At 42.7% G+C, this 19,823-nt stretch overlaps 1 protein-coding gene across 2 annotated transcripts in view; it reads right to left on the bottom strand.

Annotated features, from left to right (window-relative positions):
• The window catches only part of IGF2R (insulin like growth factor 2 receptor), a 231,858-nt gene that overhangs the window by 70,263 nt on the left and 141,772 nt on the right, over nucleotides 1–19,823 (bottom strand). For both annotated transcript variants that reach the window (XM_040429474.1, XM_040429475.1), the window contains exons 23-30: nucleotides 18,903–19,073; nucleotides 18,683–18,826; nucleotides 17,650–17,831; nucleotides 14,523–14,610; nucleotides 8,879–9,088; nucleotides 6,526–6,656; nucleotides 3,301–3,398; nucleotides 174–304 (exon numbers count right to left, since the gene is read on the bottom strand). In XM_040429474.1, the coding sequence (XP_040285408.1) occupies nucleotides 174–304; nucleotides 3,301–3,398; nucleotides 6,526–6,656; nucleotides 8,879–9,088; nucleotides 14,523–14,610; nucleotides 17,650–17,831; nucleotides 18,683–18,826; nucleotides 18,903–19,073 (1,155 nt within the window). The remainder of the gene's footprint in view (nucleotides 1–173; nucleotides 305–3,300; nucleotides 3,399–6,525; nucleotides 6,657–8,878; nucleotides 9,089–14,522; nucleotides 14,611–17,649; nucleotides 17,832–18,682; nucleotides 18,827–18,902; nucleotides 19,074–19,823) is intronic.

Below are 19,823 nucleotides of genomic sequence, written 5' to 3'. Positions count from 1 at the left end.
AAAAAGATCACATAAGTGTAATTTCACTTACGAAGAAAACGAAAGACTGTCGCCATTTTTGTTTGAAAGGGAATTTGTCATCAGTTAACAAATAATCTGTCTAAAAATGCAGCAAATATAACAATTAACATGTGGCCCTTTTTGGGCCAGGAAAAAGAATACAAAAATCTTACCAGTTTCTGGCACGAGAGGTCTGCATACATTTATGCGAAATTTCATGTTTGGATCAGTTGGAGAATCTACTTCCCAGTTTTTATTGTAAAGTGACAGCTGTGACAGATCATAAGAACTTCCAAGTGTGTCCCTAAAAGGATATACAAGAGATTGCAATATGATGTGCTCTAAAGTAATAAAATCAAATTAAAGGGGTTATCCAATTCCTATAAAATATCCCCCAATATGCCGGGCCTCTCACATTGAATATACTCACCCTGCGCCGCTCCTAGTCCCCACACCACCGCTGCCGCTTCTCCCCGTGTGTGGATGAAAACATCCTGTGTCGGGGGGAGCAGCCAATGGCAGGCAGGGACTGGGGTGAGCCTCCCTAGCATTGCGGGTGACGCTATAGAGGCTCGTCCCCGTCGGCCATTGGCTGCTCCCCCCTCCCCCAACACCGGATGTTTTCATCCGCACACGGGGAGAAGCAGCAGCGGCACTGCGGGGACCAGGAGCGGCGCAGGGAGCACGGTAAGTATATTTAATTTGAATGACCCAGCATATGGGGGGGGGGGGCGCATTTTATAGGATTAGATAACCCCTTTAAGGCTGAAGGATATTTATGAACACTAAATGAAAATAAAAGTGGAGCGGATTCGGGAATATCTTAACAGAGGAAAGCCTTGTCCATATACATGACGTCCCCTCTATTGCCATCTAGCTTGTATACCAAGTATTGCACCTTAGATATATTCAAGATTTTATTATGTTAAAAATAGGGCTGCAGCTACAGATAATTTGGATAATCGATTAGTTGTCGATAATTTAATCGATTAATCGGGGGGGAAAACACCAAAATGACAAAACAAAGAGGTTTATATGATTTTACTTGAAAAATTATGTTCAAAGGCCATATTAAAACAAATTGTGGATGGTGCTGTTATGGGGGGGATCTGTGGGTGGCGCTGTTATGGGAGGGGGATCTGTGGGTGGCACTGTTATGGGGAGGGGGATCTGTGGATGGACCTGTTATGGGGAGGGGGATCTGTGGATGGACCTGTTATGGGGAGGGGGATCTGTGGGTGGCACTGTTATGGGGAGGGGGATCTGTGGGTGGCACTGTTATGGGGAGGGGGATCTGTGGGTGGCACTGCTATGGGGAGGGGGATCTGTGGGTGGCACTGCTATGGGGAGGGGGATCTGTGGGTGGCACTGCTATGGGGAGGGGGATCTGTGGGTGGCACTGCTATGGGGAGGGGGATCTGTGGGTGGCACTGCTATGGGGAGGGGGATCTGTGGGTGGCACTGCTATGGGGAGGGGGATCTGTGGGTGGGACTGCTATGGGGAGGGGGATCTGTGGGTGGCACTGCTATGGGGAGGGGGATCTGTGGGTGGCACTGCTATGGGGAGGGGGATCTGTGGGTGGCACTGCTATGGGGAGGGGGATCTGTGGGTGGCACTGCTATGGGGAGGGGGATCTGTGGGTGGCACTGCTATGGGGAGGGGGATCTGTGGGTGGCACTGCTATGGGGAGGGGGATCTGTGGGTGGCACTGCTATGGGGAGGGGGATCTGTGGGTGGCACTGCTATGGGGAGGGGGATCTGTGGGTGGCACTGCTATAGGGAGGGGGATCTGTGGGTGGCACTGCTATGGGGAGGGGGATCTGTGGGTGGCACTGTTATGGGGAGGGGGATCTGTGGGTGGCACTGTTATGGGGAGGGGGATCTGTGCACTGTTATGGGGAGGGGGATCTGTCCACTGTTATGGGGAGTGGGATCTGTGCACTGTTATGGGGAGGGGGATCTGTGCACTGTTATCCCAATAACCGTGCACAGATCCCCTTCCCAATAACAGTGTACAGATCCCCCTCCCCATAACAGTGCCATACACAGATCCCCCTCCCCATAACAGCCCCGGCCCCGCTGCTCACAGCAGACTATTCTGGCAGTAACATTTACTCAGCGCATCTTTATTACCTTACAATGAAGATCAGGTAACAGGCAGAGCGGGCGGTGGCGTAACGTCACTCACTCACGTGACGCATCTGATCCGCCCACTTTATGAATGAAGGAGGCGGAGCGGGCGCGTCACGTGAGTAAGTGATGTTACGCCGCCGTCCGCTCTGCCTGTTACTGGAGCTTCATTGTAAGGTAAAATAAAGATGCGCTGATTTAAAGTAAACCGCCCGCCCGCATAACAACGAATCGGCGATTATTCGATAACTGGATTCGTCGACAACGAATCCCGTTATCGAATATTATCAATAAAATCGATTAATCGTTGCAGCCATAGTTAAAAATAATCCTACCGTATCACCTATCACAACTAAATTCTAGTTAAGTGTGACTACCACCACGGGTCCAGCCATGCTGTAGAGCAGGGGTGGCCAACCTGCATCTCTCCAGCTTCTGTAAAACTACAACTCCCACCATGCCCTGCTGTAGGCAATGTGGGCATGCTGAGAGTTGTCGTTTTGCAACAGCTGGAGAGCCTCAGGTTGGCCATCCCTGCTGTAGAGAATGTAGAAAAGGTCCACAAAAGGTGAACAATCCCTTTCACTGGGATATACCATCAATATTAGCTAGAAGGGAGTCTCAGAACAGGGCTCCTGAAGTGAAGGAAAGCAGATAGTACATGTGTCGCTTGCTCTATGTTCACTGCTGTGGTACAGCTGAGCAAGCATGCTTGGCTATTTTCGGAAGTCCAATAGCGGAGAATGGAGAACAAGCCATACAAGTGTGGCCATCTCTCCATTTACTGCTATGGGACTACTGAAAATAGCAGAGCTTATGCTCTGAACTCCTACAGCAGTGAATGGAGGGTGGCTGCACATGCACAACCCCATTCTGGAGATAGAAGAGGGTCCCAGAGGTGGGATCCACACCTATTTGACATTTATGGCCTACCAATGTGCCAGATGGGAAAACCCCTTTAAAAGCAGGCAAGGGAGGTAAATTCAACCTCCTAATGAACTAGGTATCTGTAAGAAAATTGGTGGAACTTCGTAAATGTGAAAGAGAAGTCAATGAGATCTTATTTAGCCCTCAAATATAAATTCTGAAAATCATGACCTAGAACAATGTCAAAGCATGAAATGATTACAGTGTTTTCACCCGTACTGAGAGCAATTACATAAGCTTACTTGAAGGAGCAGTCAATGGGTTTGAAAGGTAGACAGGCTAGAGGTGTGCGCCACTCAAACTTGTAAATGCAGTCTGGAGTCTCTTTCAGAAACACAGGCTAAAATGAAACATAAAAGATGAACTATGATATTTGAACTTCTTCTCCCAGTCCCACCTCAAACAGTACCTCAGCACTTGCACCTACGCTACTATGAATTGGTCCCAAAAAACAGTCAAACTATTATTAAGTTATAAAAACACAGTGGCACCATCTAAAATCTCCAATCCAGCTCAGTGCCCACATGGGCACAACCACCAGGATGGATATACATGTTTACTGGGTTGCAGAAACTTCTCCCTCACATTCTAAAATAAAAGTGTTTGTGCACATAGAGATGCCATGGATATGTTCACGCCCCAGAGGCCTGTAATCTGGGTGGCAAAGCAGTTTAAAGGCAAATTAGAAAGTCACTTTGCGTCTCCGAGGCTATTTGGGGCTAGTATTTAAATTTTTTTACTTCCCCGTAACCCCTTCAGTACAGAGCCACTTTTCACCTTAAATCCCAGGCCGATTTTTGCAAATCTGACATGCGTCACTTGATGTGGTAATAACTTTGAAACGCTTTTACTTATCCAAGCCATTGTTTTCTCGTGACACATTGTAATTCATGACACTGGTAAAATGGAGTCAATATATTTCACCTTCATAAAAATCCCAAATTTACAAAAAAAAATTTAAAAAAATGCATTTTTCTAAATTTCTGTTTCTCTGCTTTCAAAACCGAAAGTGATATCTCAAAAAATATTTATTACTTAACATTCCCCATATGTCTACTTTATGTTAAAATGACATTTACAAAATGATGCTATTTTTTTAGGACGTTAGAAGGCTTAGAAGTTTAGAAGCAATTTTTTAAATTTTCAACAAAATTTCCAAAACCTTTTTTTAAAGCACCAATTCAGTTATAAAGTGATTTTTAGGGGCTTACGTAATGGAAACCACCCATAAATTACCACATTTTAGAAACTACACCCCTCAAATTATTCAAAATTGATGTTACAGACTTTGTTAACCCTTGAGGTGTTCAACAAGATTTAAAGGAAAATGGAGGTGAAATTTCAAAAAAATTGGTACTTTTTTTAATGTTAATCAATTAATTTTTTCTTGCAACACAGCAAGAATTAACAGCAAAACAAACCTCAATATATATTACTCTGATTCTGCAGTTTACAGAAATATACCATATATGGTAGTAAACTGCTGTTGTGGCACGTGGCAGTGGTCAGAAGGAAAGGAGCGCCATATGGATTTTGGAGATTTTTCTAGAATGGTTTTTAGGCGACATTTTGTATTTGAAGTGACCCTAATGTAACCCTGCAGTGGAAACTCTCAGAAAGTGACCCCATTTTGGAACTACCGCTTATATTAGGTGGGGGTACTTGGAAACTTGGCTGTGAAAATGAAAAGTTTCATTTCTTCAATAAAATGTTGCTTTAGCCGCATATTTTACATTTTTACAAGGGATAACATGAGGAAAAAAAAGCACCCCATAATTCTTTTACCCATTTTCTCCTGAATACGGCAACACCCCATATGGGTTGGTAAACTGCTGTAGGGGCACATGGCACGATTCAGAGCGGAAGGAGCGCCATATGGATTTTGCAGTTCAGATTTTGATGGATTGGTTTAGGGGTGCCATTGTTTTTTTTTTAAGTGATTGTCTTATGTGGGGGCTAATTTTTTGCGGGATTAGGTGATGTTTTCATTGGTACCATTTTGGGGTACATAAGACTTTTTGATTATTTGGTATTACACTTTTTGTGAGGAAAAAGTGAAAAAAACGGCATAGTTTTTTTTATATTTGTTTACAGCATTCACCTGAGGGGGCATATAATGTAATATTTTTATAGAACAGGTTGTTACGGACGTGGCAATACCTAAAAAGTCTATAATTTTTATTTAAGTTTTACACAGTGAAAGCCTTTTTGAACAGAATCAAATCTTGTCTGCGTGTTGCCATTTTCTGAAAGCCATATTTTTTGGGAGATTGTCTTAGGTAGGGGCTCATTTTTTGCGGGAGGAGACGACTGTTTGATTGGTACCATTTTGGGGTACATAAGACTTTTTGATCGCTTGGTATTGTACTTTTTGTTAGGCAAGGTGACCAGAAAATGGCTGTTTTGGCACTGTTATTTTATACGACGTTCACCTGACGGGGTGGATCATGTGATATTTTTATAGAGTCGGTCTATACGGATTGGGCGATACCTAATACAGTGTGTCTATTTTTGTCTTTTTCCCTACTTTATTTTGGGAAAGGGCCTTTTTTTTTTTTTTTTACTTGAAACTTTACAATTTATTATTTAGTAAAACTTAATTTTTTTTACTTTTTTTTGTTTTTTTTACTTTTTTTTGTCCCATTCTGGGAATTTAACTTTTGGGCCTCTGATCCCCTTTACAATGCATTACAATATATTTGTATTGTAAAGCATTCGCTGTAAGTATATTACTCACTGTAATACACTTACAGCCTGCTTCCTGTGAGATCTAGGGGGCTGGATCTCACAGGCTTACAGGGAATGCAGCCACGATGCCTAAGGAAGGCATCGGGCTGCCGTCCAAGCCATCGGGTCCCCGTCAAAGCAGCGTGGGGACCCGATGGACATCGGGACCCGTCATGATATCGCATGTGCCGTGGTCAGCACCGACTGTGGCAGTGTGAGGATTAATGGGCCGGCATCAGTGAAAACACCGATGCCGGTGCATACAGCAGGGGACTATCAGTGACTGCGGGACCCCTGCAGCTGATCGGGTGGGCACAGCTTCTGCGCCCACCTGAATCAGCGTGCCGTACCTGTACGGCGCTGGTATCCTACGGGATAAGAGAATGTTCACAGAGTGGAAAAATCTGAAATGTGTTTTTTGTTGTCGAATCCACACTGGCCTCAGATTTCTGCAGTTTGCACAGCCATGAACCTACCTGTCAATTAGTGATTGGTAATCTACATGCAGCAAGCAACCCAGAGTGGTTTCCCCGTTGAAAAAAAACATGAATTCCCATTTAAAACAAAATCCTTTTATGAAGATTTTGGTACGAAAAAAATGCACCAAAATCCATCTGAATCCGCACTGTGTGAACATACCCTAATAATAACTTGTTCCATATAGGTTTATAAAGGCAAAAAATTATCTTTACCCATTGTTTGTTCCTCCACTAGATAACAATAATTGCATACATACAAACCTTTTCCTCAGTCTTGTCACACTGAAATATTATAAGAGTTGAACGCTGATATTTTTTGTGGCAGAGTGCTCCTCCGGTGTAATTTATCTTTATAATTCCATCTTCATATATCAGCTTTTGATTGGTTAAACCTAAAAAAAACACAGAATAAAGTATGCTCACTGAGTCTGGCAGATCAGGAACCCACATTCTACTCATAGGGGAAACCAAAAAATGCCAAGACATTTGTGGTATTTCCTATGTTTAGGTTTCATAACTACCTTGGTAAATCTATCCATATCTGCCCCTATTTGAAGGGTCTATACAGGCTAGTGATCTTAAAATAAAAGTAAACTACACTAAAATCCCTTTAATCTAGCATCAATACGACCAAATAGGTCCTAAATTATCAAAAGTTCTGGACTCAAAGGCAGCCACAGAAAATTATGTAAAATTGTGTAGTAAGAAGTGAAGACAGACTACTAATTAACTACAAATGAACATTAAAGGGTTGTCTGAGAAAATAAAAAATAAAAAATCTGGGACTTGCCTTCAAATTACCAAAAATAAAAAAAAATGTAATACACCTGCCCTTTAATGGAATGTGCAGTCATTTTCTATGTGTCGAGAGGGATCTGGAATCACAGCCCAGCATGGCAGAAGGAAGCGTTGGAATGGCAGGGGATTGGTATGAGCTAGGGCCAGGCAATTATATTAATTTGATTAATTCTCACTTTTATAGTGTTTGACAATCTTTTTTTTTTTTTTTTTTTTTTTTAAATCATATCAAATTTCTACCTATACATAATTGCAGCCTGTGTATTTTCTTCAGTCCCTGCCACCCATGCCATTAAATCCTGAAGCAGACCCTGTGGATCACCGCAGGGGACCAGAACTGAGGATCCCCACAGGGGGCCGAAGCTGAGGATCCCCACAGGGGGCCGAAGCTGAGAATCACAACTGGGACCCGGAAATGTGGATCACCACATGGGCCCAATTCTGAGGTAACTCCAATCCTGGTTGTTTAACTCCCTATGCCAGGGCTGGCCAACCTGCGGCTCTCCAGCTGTTGTAAAACTACAATTCCCACCATGCCCTGCCGTAGGCTGATAACTGTAAGCAGTCTAGGCATGCTGGGAGTTGTAGTTTTGCAACAGCTGGAGAGCCGCCGGTTGGCCAGCCCTGCCCAATGCAGTTACACGGAGGTGACCTAAACCCATTGGTCCCCTGTGAAGACAATAGCAAGGTGCTGATGTGTTGCCAGAGCAGCCAGGTGCCTAACAATGGCCATAATTCTATGTCTATTAGGCTAGGGCAGTGATAGGCAAACTGCGGCTCTCCAGCTGTTGCAAAACTACAACTCCCACCATGCCCTGCTGTAGGCTGAAAGCTGTAGGCAGTCTTTGCATGCTGGGAGTTGTAGTTCTGCAACAGCTGGAGAGCCGCAGTTTGCCTATCACTGGGCTAGGGCTACAGGACGACATGTTGCACAAAACATTTTATTGCACCAATGTCACACAACATATTTTGCAATGCTAGTCTATGGTGTTGCACTGCGACATGCTGAGACACGAAAGTCGCAAAAAATCTATGCAAGATGGATTTTTGTAAGACTGTTGTGTCGCAGTACGATAACATAGGCTAGCATTAAAAAATATTTCATGCGACATTGGTGAAACATGAATGTCGCGAGACACACGTTTCAGTGTAGTTGTACCCTATATGTCGAATGAAGCATCCGAAGCTCGCTTCGCTCAACACTAGCTCCAACCTGGTTTTTAGATCACAATCACTGATGGAAATCACTGATCAAGTGAGGCTTTTAGACTGTGATGCAAAAAACACATAAAACAAGTTATTTTGTGCCATGCTACTGTCCCATAGAATAAATGTAACACGTTAGTAATGCCACACAGTCAATGTCATATGTTTAAAGTGCAAAATATAATGTCAGAATAGCTTTTTACAGCAATTATCACATGCCGAAAAAAATAAGTTATATGTACCCCAAAATGGTGTCACTTAAAACTGCAATTCAGTCCACAAAAAAACAAGCCCTCATACAGACAGAAAATTAAAGAAAAATTAAATAAAATAAAATTTTAATTGTCCTTAAATTAAATATATTCCAGACTATTATTTTTTTGTTTTTCGCAAAAACGTCCAACCCTATTACAGGCAAAACAAAAATGTAAATGGTCATACAACCCATTTAAGTGCGGCATTTTGCAGATTAGTTGCAGAAATTTCCACAACTGTCTCATTCTCTTGAACAGATTTGAAGCTATATCTATAACAAATCGGCAGCATGTGACTGTCCCGTTATTTGTAAAATTGTGTGACTGATGGATATGTCTAATTTATTGAACCATACCTGCAAATATTGCATTTGAGCCCTTCACTTGACAGGATGACACAATTGATCCGGCTGGTGCATTGGCTGAACATGCAGAATCTTTAAGTCCACCACACACTTTGAGCTTGTAATTATATTCCCCATCCGCCACCTCTATAACTTTTTCTCCGAGTGGCTGAAGGTTATACACATAGTCATACTTTGGGTCTTTAACTTGGCAGTTGTCACCTGTATAAAGCAGATAATATAAGACGCTGTATCGTGTCGTTACCTCTGTATACAATATTACAGTGGATAATAAATGTACATTTTTAACATATGGTTTGGAGACGGCTGAAGTATATACTCTAAGGATGGCAACTGGTGTAACATCAGTAATAAATAACTGGTAATAAGGGTTATACATGACTGGCATATGAAGTCTCCATGCTTGATTATACGGATATTTAGATATGGTTTCTGCCAAAATCAGGCACAGACTACTTTTACAGGTCTGCCCAGAAATCCCTTCATATATGTTTTTACCAAAAGATAAATTGGGTACAAAAACGAATTAAAGAACATATACAGTATAGACTGAAAGCCATACCATTGAGACCATCTGCCTCGTATTGTGTAAGCCTCCCAAGAACAGATGAAAGATATTCAGATACAAACTCTGCAAGACCTCTGAAGGTGTCCTGTAGTACTTGGCACCAAGATGTTCGCAGCAGAGCATGTGAGTAAGCTGCGAGGTTTGGCCCTCGTGGACATGTTTGTCCAGAACATGCCACAGGTGTTCAATTCTTGGCTTCACGTCTGGGAATATTGAAGGCCAAGTAAGGCTACCTGGCACACGTGTTCACACGTTTACAAACAGATGTTACAATTTACAACCAGCACAACTGTTGATTTTTGTGCATTTCCACACCAAATACAGCACGTGTTACTTGCAGTTTTTGGTGCGGATTTGATGCAGTTTGGCCGCAGATCTTACGTGTGCATGTATTGTTGAGCGACCTTGTGTTTGAAGTTCGGCGTACAAATTTCGTGTTATCTGAAGAATTCCGTTACCACGGAGGACAACTTATGGTCCGTGGTAGTAGAATCCATAACGGAATTCTTAGATAAGCCGAAACCAAACTTTGTACACCGAACTTGAAACACACGTGCATTTAGAAGGGTGAAATCCGCAGAAAGAATTGACAAGCTGTAGCTTTTAATATCCACACAGCAGGTCAATTTCCACTCGGAACTAAAATGCAAAGTGTACATAAGATTTCTCTAGTCTCATACACTTTGCTGGTACTGTATTACCCCGCGGTTTTCACGCACAAGAATCCGCACGGAAAAAAACATGCATAATCCACAAAGCGTACAGGTAGCCGAACACTTTAAACGCAGCCATGTTCTCCAAGCCATTTCATGTCGCTGGAATACTGTTGCCAAAAAGGGCACACCTGGTCTGCAACAATGTTCAGATAGGTAACTTTTCTCCAGGCAAATAATGCACACACTCGATCGACCACATAATATAATAAAAAACATGATGGATAAAAGTGGGCCACACTCTTCCATGGATTGGAGGTCCCGTTCTCACACGTATGTGCCCCGTTCTGGTGTTTTTGGTGGTGGATAGGAGTCAGCATGGACAATGATCTGCAGTTACATGGCAAGCTGTTATGCCCTGTGTGTTATGATATCTTTCCATCACAGTCAGCGTTAAAGTAGTTATGCCATAAACTACGGTACCTTTAAAGGGGTTATAAGAAACTAAAAAATGTCCCCCATATGCCCAGGCCCCTCACACTGAGTATGCTTACCTGGCTTCCTGCGCCGCCGCTTCTCCCCGTGCGCCACCCGCGAGGTTATGGAGGCTCGTCAAAGGCCCCGTCTGCCATTGGCTGCCCCCCCCCCCCCCCCCCCCACTCAGATACCTGATGTCTTCATCCACGCACTGGGAAAAGCAGCGGCGGCGGTGCGGGGAACAGGAGCGGCGCAGGGAGCCGGGTAAGTATATTCAGAGTGAGGGGCTCGACATATGGGGGGGCATTTGTTTTAGTCTCAGATAACCCCTTTAACACTGAAGTTTATTTTCATCAATTGCTCTAGCTTCCATTCCTCCTTGGATAGTTTTCATTTTTTTAGAACCTCATTTTCTCTCATCTCCCATGCTTGGATCCTACTTTCTGGTTTGCCATGTGTCTGCTGTCCCATCATGCCTTAGGGCAGTGAGATGTGTCCGGGCACCACTTGTTTTTACCAATGATGCTTCCCACATTCTACATTACAAGGCTCCAAAGCAGGATGTAACCTACAGAAACTGAATATCAAAACAGATTTGCCACAGGGTGCAATGGTAGGCTAATAACCTTTGAATAAGGCCGTTTTGGCAAGTGGTGGTATTTGGGCAAAATTATATAACAGTGCTATCTGTTGGGCAGGATACAGTTATATTAGTGGCACAACCCCTTTAACTATTTTTTACAGTATCCTGTGGAATGGGACCAAACAGCTAGCCTTAACACCTCGTGAGCATCAATAAGCCTCGTGTGCCCATGACCTTGGTAGTTTATGGGTTGCCCTTCCTTGGACGTTCGTAAATATTTATACCCCCACAAGACCGGCTGTTTTAAAGATGCTCTGACAAAGTCATCTAATTATTACCACAATTTAGCCCCTGTCAGATTACTTCAGATTGTTAAAGGGAACCTATTACCTATTTCATGCCCTCTCGAAGAGCTGCATCTATTAGTGACCGGCACACTGATTTGAAGAGTGTGCTTGTTACTTATGATTATTGTATGGTTTGCAGAAACACACAGATTAATCCTTCTAGTGAGTTGCCAGAGATGTGCAGGAAGAGAACAATGTATTCACAATATCCATGCCCTCCTCGCCTTCCTCCTGCTGACAAACGGCTTTCCTCCCAAGTATAGTAATAGGGAGAAATCTGTCAATCAACAGGGGCTGGGACAGGGGAATCTTAAATACATTGGACTCTCCCTGCACAACCCTGGCATCGCACTACAAGGATAAAACAGTGGAGGAGATTCATCCTCCAGTCTGAATGCCCTGTGCGCCTGAGTGAGATGGGACCACTTTTTTGAAGAGGCTAAAGTCTCATAATACATCAGGCGCCTCTATGGCTATCCGCGCGGCAGAAACTAATCTCTGCCAGCCATGGACTGTCATAGACTAACTATAATTTACACCATATTCTGGCACAAGTTATAGTAAATCCGGTAGGCCATGGGAAGTCACGCCCCTTTTCTCTCCGCTTTAGAAAAGTAGACAGCTCAGAAAAAGTTTCAAATTATGACACAAATATGTAGTGCGCCATACATTGCAATTTTTTTTTCTACCACCAATTTTTTTTTCTAGGTTTTTTCAGACAACCTAAACAATCATAAAATGACAGCTACACTGTTCAAATCAGTGCCAGAAGGCAGCAAGAAGTCGCTGACAGATTCCCTTTAAAGGGAATCTCTCCCCCGATTATGGAGTCCAGATCACAATTTTTTTTTATTTTGCTACTGCCCCCCGTTCCCCCGCTAAGTGCTGCACTGAAATACACAGTCAGGACTGCTGTGCCATGCTAGCATAATGAAAAGGACTCGTGCGCATGCTCAGCAATCCTGACCATGTATTTCAACACAGCTCTAAGTGCTGACAGCGGGGCAACAGGGGGCAGTAGGACAATAAAACAGTCATCTGGACACCGCATCTGCAGTACTACTCATTTATTACTGTAGATAATGGTCCAAAATCGGGGTGACAGATTCTATGTGAGTTTGCCCAATTCTCCTGTATCCAGTGCATCAACTACAATACCCAACTATTCCCTTGCTGCCTACTATATTCCCAGAAGCATACATAGATCTCAAAAGGGCCGCACAGAGATATCTAAAAAACGTATGATATTTTTTTTCCCATTAATAAGGCATTCATTCCGAACACAATATTTCCCAAAGTATTTACAAGCAACTGGCATAAATACTTTAAAGAGGACCTTTCACCTGGAAAAACATTGTGAACTAAGTATCCTGACATATACAGCGGCGCCCAGGGATCTCACTGCACTTACTATTATCCCTGGGTGCCGCTTCGTTCTCCCGTTATGTCCTCCGGTATCTTCGCTCAGTAAGTTATAGTAGGCGGAGACTCGGGACTCTTGGTTATAGTAGGCGGAGTCTGCCCTTGTTCTGCGGGCGTCTCCTCCTCCTAGGCTGTAGTGCTGGCCAATCACAGCCTGGGAGTTTTTTTTCTCCCAGACTGTGAGCTGTGCGCTGCGATTGGCCAGCGCTACAGCCTAGGAGGAGGAGACGCCCAGCAGAACAAGGGCAGACTCCGCCTACTATAACTTACTGAGCGAAGATACCGGAGAACATAACGGGAGAACGGAGCGGTGCCCAGGGATAATAGTAAGTGCAGTGAGATCCCTGGGCGCCGCTGTATATGTCAGGATACTTGGTTCAATGTTTTTCCAGGTGAAAGGTCCTCTTTAATAAAACTCCCTCATACTATTCTAAAGCCTGAGCTCCCCTTCACATACTACACTACAAACCTGGTGGCCTGTTGCCACCAGTAGGGGGAAGCACAGTGCATAGGAATTTACAGTTACCATTACAGTCAATGGATGCTGTAGAATTTCTACATACCGATCTCCCCTAGTGGTGTCTATAGGAAAAATTTCATGAATTTATGTAATTAACACAAGAAGTGGTTTAGCGCTGGACCCTCCCTCCCCCGGGCCCCGTGGCAGTTGTGTGACCTATCTCCATGGCAGGATCGCTACTGTATACTCCACTCCTTGACAGGTGTGTTGTCAGTATCATGAGACTATCAAGTTATTCAATTCATCTTTCAGTGGTTTTAGGTTGGGTTTCTATCTGCTTTATCTGTTTTTAAGAAATCGTGGCAATCCACTGCAGTTTTCAGCCACGCTACACACTTCCAACCCTCACCCGCTACATGGAAGCCCAGCAGCCTCAATGTTATGGATGATCACTGTACGACAGGTGTTAAACACATTAACTAGAAATTTTAGGTTTTTTTTCCACTTAAACTTAGATCCCAACAGGTCACTGACAGGAGTTACAGGATAGCTTGAGTAACATTCTATGAAATGGGACACATTGATATCTAAAGTAACAGGGGCTGTGCAGCTTAGTAATGCACCCTAAAGGGGTTGTCCTGCCATATATATTGATGATCCATCATTAGGATAGGTCATTAATATCTGATCGGTGGGGGGTCCGACACCCCTTTCGATCAGCTGTTTGAAGAGGTGGGCTCTATGCGAGTGCTGCTTCCTGATCATTACACTACGTGTGGTCTCCTGTGGAGCGGCAACGTAGTGTAATTACAAGTACTTACTCCATTCAACTGAATAGATTGACTACTTGTAATTACATTCACTTTCAACACAAAGTGCAAAGTGCAGTGTAATGGAGGAAGCAGCGCTCACATGGAGAACGCCTCATCTTCAAACAGCTGATCAGCGGGAGTGCCGGGAGTCAGACCCCCGCCGATCAGATATTGAAAAAGCTATCCTGATGATAGGTCATTAATATATATGGCAGGACAACCCTTTTAACCATTTATGTCTTCCAAAAAAAAAAAAAACAGATCTGAAGAGGAAAAGTTATTATTCTGGACCCCTTTCTAGTTCACTTCCTACCTTCTGCTCTAGCAACAGGACAAGCCTCAGACGTTCTCCATAAGAAGACATATTCACAGTCATCTTGCTCTTGGAATACAGGAGACCCCTGTTAACAATAAAATCTCAATCACATTAAAATAATTTAGAAGCTACCATGAATCCTATGCACAATGGTAATTAACAGTACAGGGTCCATGTGCCATGGTTATAATAACAGTTTCTAAGGCTGAAAAAAGACATTTGTCCATCCAGTTCAGCCTGTTATCCTGCAAGTTGATCAGGGTAGATTGCCATGGGATATTATAATTTAACTGGAAATAGCCATGGTAACTCATAAGCGTTGAACGAAAGTGTGATAGTTTCTGTATTTAAAAGTGCCATGGAGCTTATATTTTTATAAAAATATATATATATATATATATATATATATATATATACATATATATATATATATACACACATACATACATACATACATACACATATACATATACATACACACACACACACGCTTTGTTATCCTCATTATGTGGGAGTACGGATTAAACTGTGGGGTCCAGTGATCGATGTAATGGAAGGAACACAGACACTGCGTCTTCTGGCTCTCCTCTATGCTAAAGCCTGGCATAACACATTAGATGGTACAGGTAGGAGTTGTTAGGAGGACGCTAAAACTAAAATCATAAATTTTATTGGTATATTAGGTTAAAACTGAACGAAATTAGAACACATATCAAATAATAAAGATCCCATAAGAAATATCAGATCAATAGAAGATGCACTATTGGCCAGGTATTTGCGTAAAGGTGCATCTATTGTTGTATCTGTCCGTACTTGGTATGACTAATGAGGGTACACTTAGGGATAGTGATACACTTGCTAATAACCACCCCTCAACTCCTGGTGCCATCTAGATAATCTAATCCACCCCTAGTTTACATACAGCCGCAATAGTGCAGATAGCGCTGCCACATGGAGAGGTGGCGTGTACTCTTATTTGTTTGTTTGTCCGTTTGTTATTTTGTTTAAAACAAGTGCTGATACCAAGGCAGGGCTCCTGATGAGGAGCCAGAAACGCGTCGAGCCTGAGCTTGCAATATGTTCCAGGCAGCTACTTCATAACAAACAACAGAGGCACTATGCATATTAATCCTTAGTAGCGAGGGATAAGCAGGTGTAATTAGATACATTCACCCATTTAAACTAAGGGTGGATTAGATTATCTAGATAGCACTAGGAGTTGAGGGGTGGTTATTAGCAAGTGTATCAGTACCCCTAAGTGTACCCTCATTAGTCATACCAAGTACGGACAGATACAACAATAGATGCACCTTTACGTAAATACCTGGCCAATGGTGCATCTTGTACTGATCTGATATTTGGTATGGGATCTTCATTATTTGATATTTGTGTTTTCATTTTGTTCATTTTTAACCTAATATACCAATAAAATGTATGATTTTAGTTTTAGCGTCCTCCTAACAACTGTGAGCAATCTCTACTAGTGACGCAATTGTTATTTGTTTGATATTGCGGTGATTTAGTGGCCCCGCAGTAGAATCCGTACACCAATACACCTTATGACATGTCAGTGGTGTATTATTATAAGGATTGCAAAGCGCGTTAGACACCTGAACTTCGGGTGCTCTTTTCGCATAGGAAACCTGAAAATAATAAAGAATATAAAAAAATATAAAAAAATCTCAATATTTAGAATAAATTTTAATAAAGTTGATTCCAAAGCTTAGGTATGCTTTAAAAAAAAACACATAGTGAGATTTATCAAGCTTCTATAACTGGTGTGGAAAATGCACAACATTTTGTGGGCAGAATCCGCAACATTTGAGCCATAAAAATGGCTCACATTACACCAGAAGTCTACTTCAGCTCCTGGCTGGAGTACATTCCTGCTCTAGTGCACAGGTGGCCAAAAGTGCACCACTGATAACTGCATCTCACACCAGCACACACAATACCACTTTTAATACATTTTCCGAATGGTATTTAATGGCCAATGGCTGTCTTTGTATATTGTTAGCAAAACAGACCTCCAGTCTCACCAGCAGACAGAAGAGAGCTCAACTAGCATGTGTGCCCTAGGCTATAGACACCTTTGGGGGAATTGCTTTATTATTGCCTTCTATTAGGCTCCTTTCACACTCGCGTTATGTGCAGATCCGTCATGGACGGATCCGTTCACATAATACAACAGTCTGCATCCGTTCTGAACGGACCCGTTTTATTATCTTTAACATGGCCAAGACGGATCAGTCTTAGGCAAAACTGATCCGTTTTAGACCGCTTGTGAGAGCCCTGGGAAGGAGTAGTAACAGGCTGCAGTGGCAGGGAAACTGAAGGCCTAGAAGAAAGACTGTTGACAAAGTTTGATAAAAACTAATTGGTAAAATAATTTTAGTCCAAGATTTAGTCTACTTTCACACTGGCGTTTTGGCTTTCCGTTTGTGAGATCCTCACAAACGGAAAGCAGACTAAATCTTGGACTAAAATTATTTTACCAATTAGTTTTTATCAAACTTTGTCAACAGTCTTTCTTCTAGGCCTTCAGTTTCCCTGCCACTGCAGCCTGTTACTACTCCTTCCCAGTGAATCCATCAGACAGCTGCTCTGACTGCTCCATCTGCAGCCCTCATCTCTATTTACCTGGAAGGTCAAAAACTCATTTAGGGTCCATTCACACGTCCGTAGTGTATTGCAAAGCCGGCACCCCCATAGAACTGACTATTCTTGTCCGCTATTGGGGACAAGAATACCACATGGTCATTTTTTTCCGGAGCTGCGGACCGGAAGGCAGGGGGCTGACTCCAGAAATGCAGATGCGGACAGCACACTCTGTGCTGTCCGCATCCATTCCTGCCCTATAGAGAATGAATGGGTCCGCACCAGTTTCATAATTTGCGGAACTGATGCAGACCCATTCTACGGACATGTGAATGGACCCTTAAGCAGTTTAGATTAAATGAGTGTCAAGATGCAGTCAGGGAACCAGATATAAGGGCTACAGATGGAGTCAAATAATCTCTGAAAATTTTTACTATGGCTTATAGTTTGTACCTTCTGTTAAACTAGAAAACTGCTAATAAAAATTACTGCTTATAAAGAAAATAATAAAATCTCAGATACTTACTACATTGTGATCACAATGAAAGATAATCCTTGTAGAGTAATGCTTCTTATCCGAACATTTGTCCCCACTCATATAAACTATGGTAAGGGATCCATCATCAGACACTTGGGGACTCATCTGGATGTAGCCAAGATTTAGGTTTTTATGGTCTGAAGTCTGCATGCAAGACCCAACTGCTCCTCCTACAAACACAAATATAATGACCGCGTTAAATTAAACAATTTAACTAAAACTGGATGTGTCAGCTGCATATGGAAGCAGCACTAGATAACAAAATGGCCATCTTCTTGAGCTCTACCAAATGTAGTTACATGTGCTTTGGTTTCCTTTAAAAAGTAGTGCTTTTATTCTCTAAACACCATAGACAACCCTTTCCAAGGAGTCAAGTTGCCTGCCAGGCACTTCCCTTGCCAACGACACTGCAGGAGAAAAGGAGAACTACAGTCTGCCCATCCAGATGAATAGTTCTCCGAGCACATTCAAGTGAGAGCTGATGCTTAATAATACCTATTAATAAAGGCTCCTAGAGTGGGGACCCAGTCTATGCTATCTAGAAGCCCAAATACATCCAATGGGCAGGGCTTGTCCTTATGGGAGGGATTACATTTAGCGACTTAAACTTGATTGCCCATGAGAAACATTTATCACCTATCCACCGTACGTCGCTGTCCAACATTGGTCCTCAAATCCTCTGTGTGTAGGAATTGATATTGCACATGTGTTACCACCGCTTCATTCACTGACTATGGGACTGTTGAGTAAAGCGCTTGGCTAAATCCAGCAGTCCCACAAAATTTAAAGAGAGTCCGTGGCCACACATGCACATTACCATTCCTTAACAAAGGGAAGAAAGGACCACCCATTTTCATGATTGGTGGACCAATCCTTTACAAAATGCTACTGAATTTAACCAAACTTCTGTTGTCTCTCTATGGGCAAAGCTCCAATGTCTTCTTGTCCCTCTGTAACACAATACTACCCTCTTCTGTGTAAAGTACTCTACAGAACGAAGGAAAAGAGCAAGAGTACTTGCCTGAGCATCCACGAGTATATGGAAGAGGTTTGCAGATATTGAGAAAAAATTTTCTTTTTGTAGCTTGGTCAGAGGTGTCAACGGCAATCCAGGGTTCATCTTCCCGACTAAGGTCACTTAGATCATATTCATTACCATTGGAATCTAGAAAAGAGAAGTCCCTTAACATTAAGCGATAAGTAACATACAAAACCTCAAAAACAAACAGTCGTCCTCTAACCTGTAACTTGGCAGTCAACTGGGGCTGGGGAACATGCCATAGCTGTTTCAAAATTAAAGAAAGTGTGATAAAGATGTGTTTCGGAATTAATCTCCTCTCTCTTGAATGAAAGACGACCTGGATACAGATCATCATTGCACTCAAAATTAATTGTAAAGCTGTCTCCGGGCCCTGCAATGTAGAAAGAAAAGGGTTTAAAAAAAATTTAAAAAAAAGTGAAATTATAACTTTAACAGTTATTTTTGTTCTAGGACAGCATAAGTTATGCGATTAAATTCCAAAAGGTCTCCCTTCTTTAGGCCTCTTTCAGATGAACGATACGGATTGCGTCAGGGTGCATTAAGGATGTGTTCAGTGAGACTCGCACCATTTCGCAAGCAAGTTCAGTCAGTTTTGTTTGCAATTGAGTTGAGGGTTTCAGTTTTTTCCACGCGGGTGCAATCAGTTTTCATGCATTTTTCACAAGTGTGACAAAAACTGAAGGTTTACAAACAACATCTCCTAGCAACCATCAGTGAAAAACGCATTGCATCCGCACTTGTTTCCAGATGAAATTTGTTTTTTTACTAAAACCCCATTCACTTCTATGGGGCCAGGGCTGCGTGGAAAAACACAGAATATGGAACATGCTGCGATTCTCACGCAACGCAGAAATGATGCGTGAAAGACAACGCTCATGTACACAGACCCATTAAAATGAATGGGTCAAGATTCAGTGCAGGCGCTATGCGTTCACGTCACGCACTGCACCCGTGTGGAAAACTTGCTCATTTGAAAGGGACCTTGTAGTCATTGCCCAAGATCCCGTTAAAGTTTATGGGACACATTCAAGCGCCTCCTTATCATTTGAAAATCCAACAAAAGGCATAAGGAAAGGCCCGATTCTTATGAGGTGTTAATCAGGTTGTCGAGTTCCAGATG

The sequence above is a fragment of the Bufo bufo genome, chromosome 4, assembly GCF_905171765.1.
Source record: "Bufo bufo chromosome 4, aBufBuf1.1, whole genome shotgun sequence".
NCBI classification, from domain to species: Eukaryota; Metazoa; Chordata; class Amphibia; order Anura; family Bufonidae; genus Bufo; species Bufo bufo.
The sequence above is the reverse complement of the archived record's forward strand: the minus strand, read 5'-3'. Positions and strand labels throughout refer to the sequence as shown.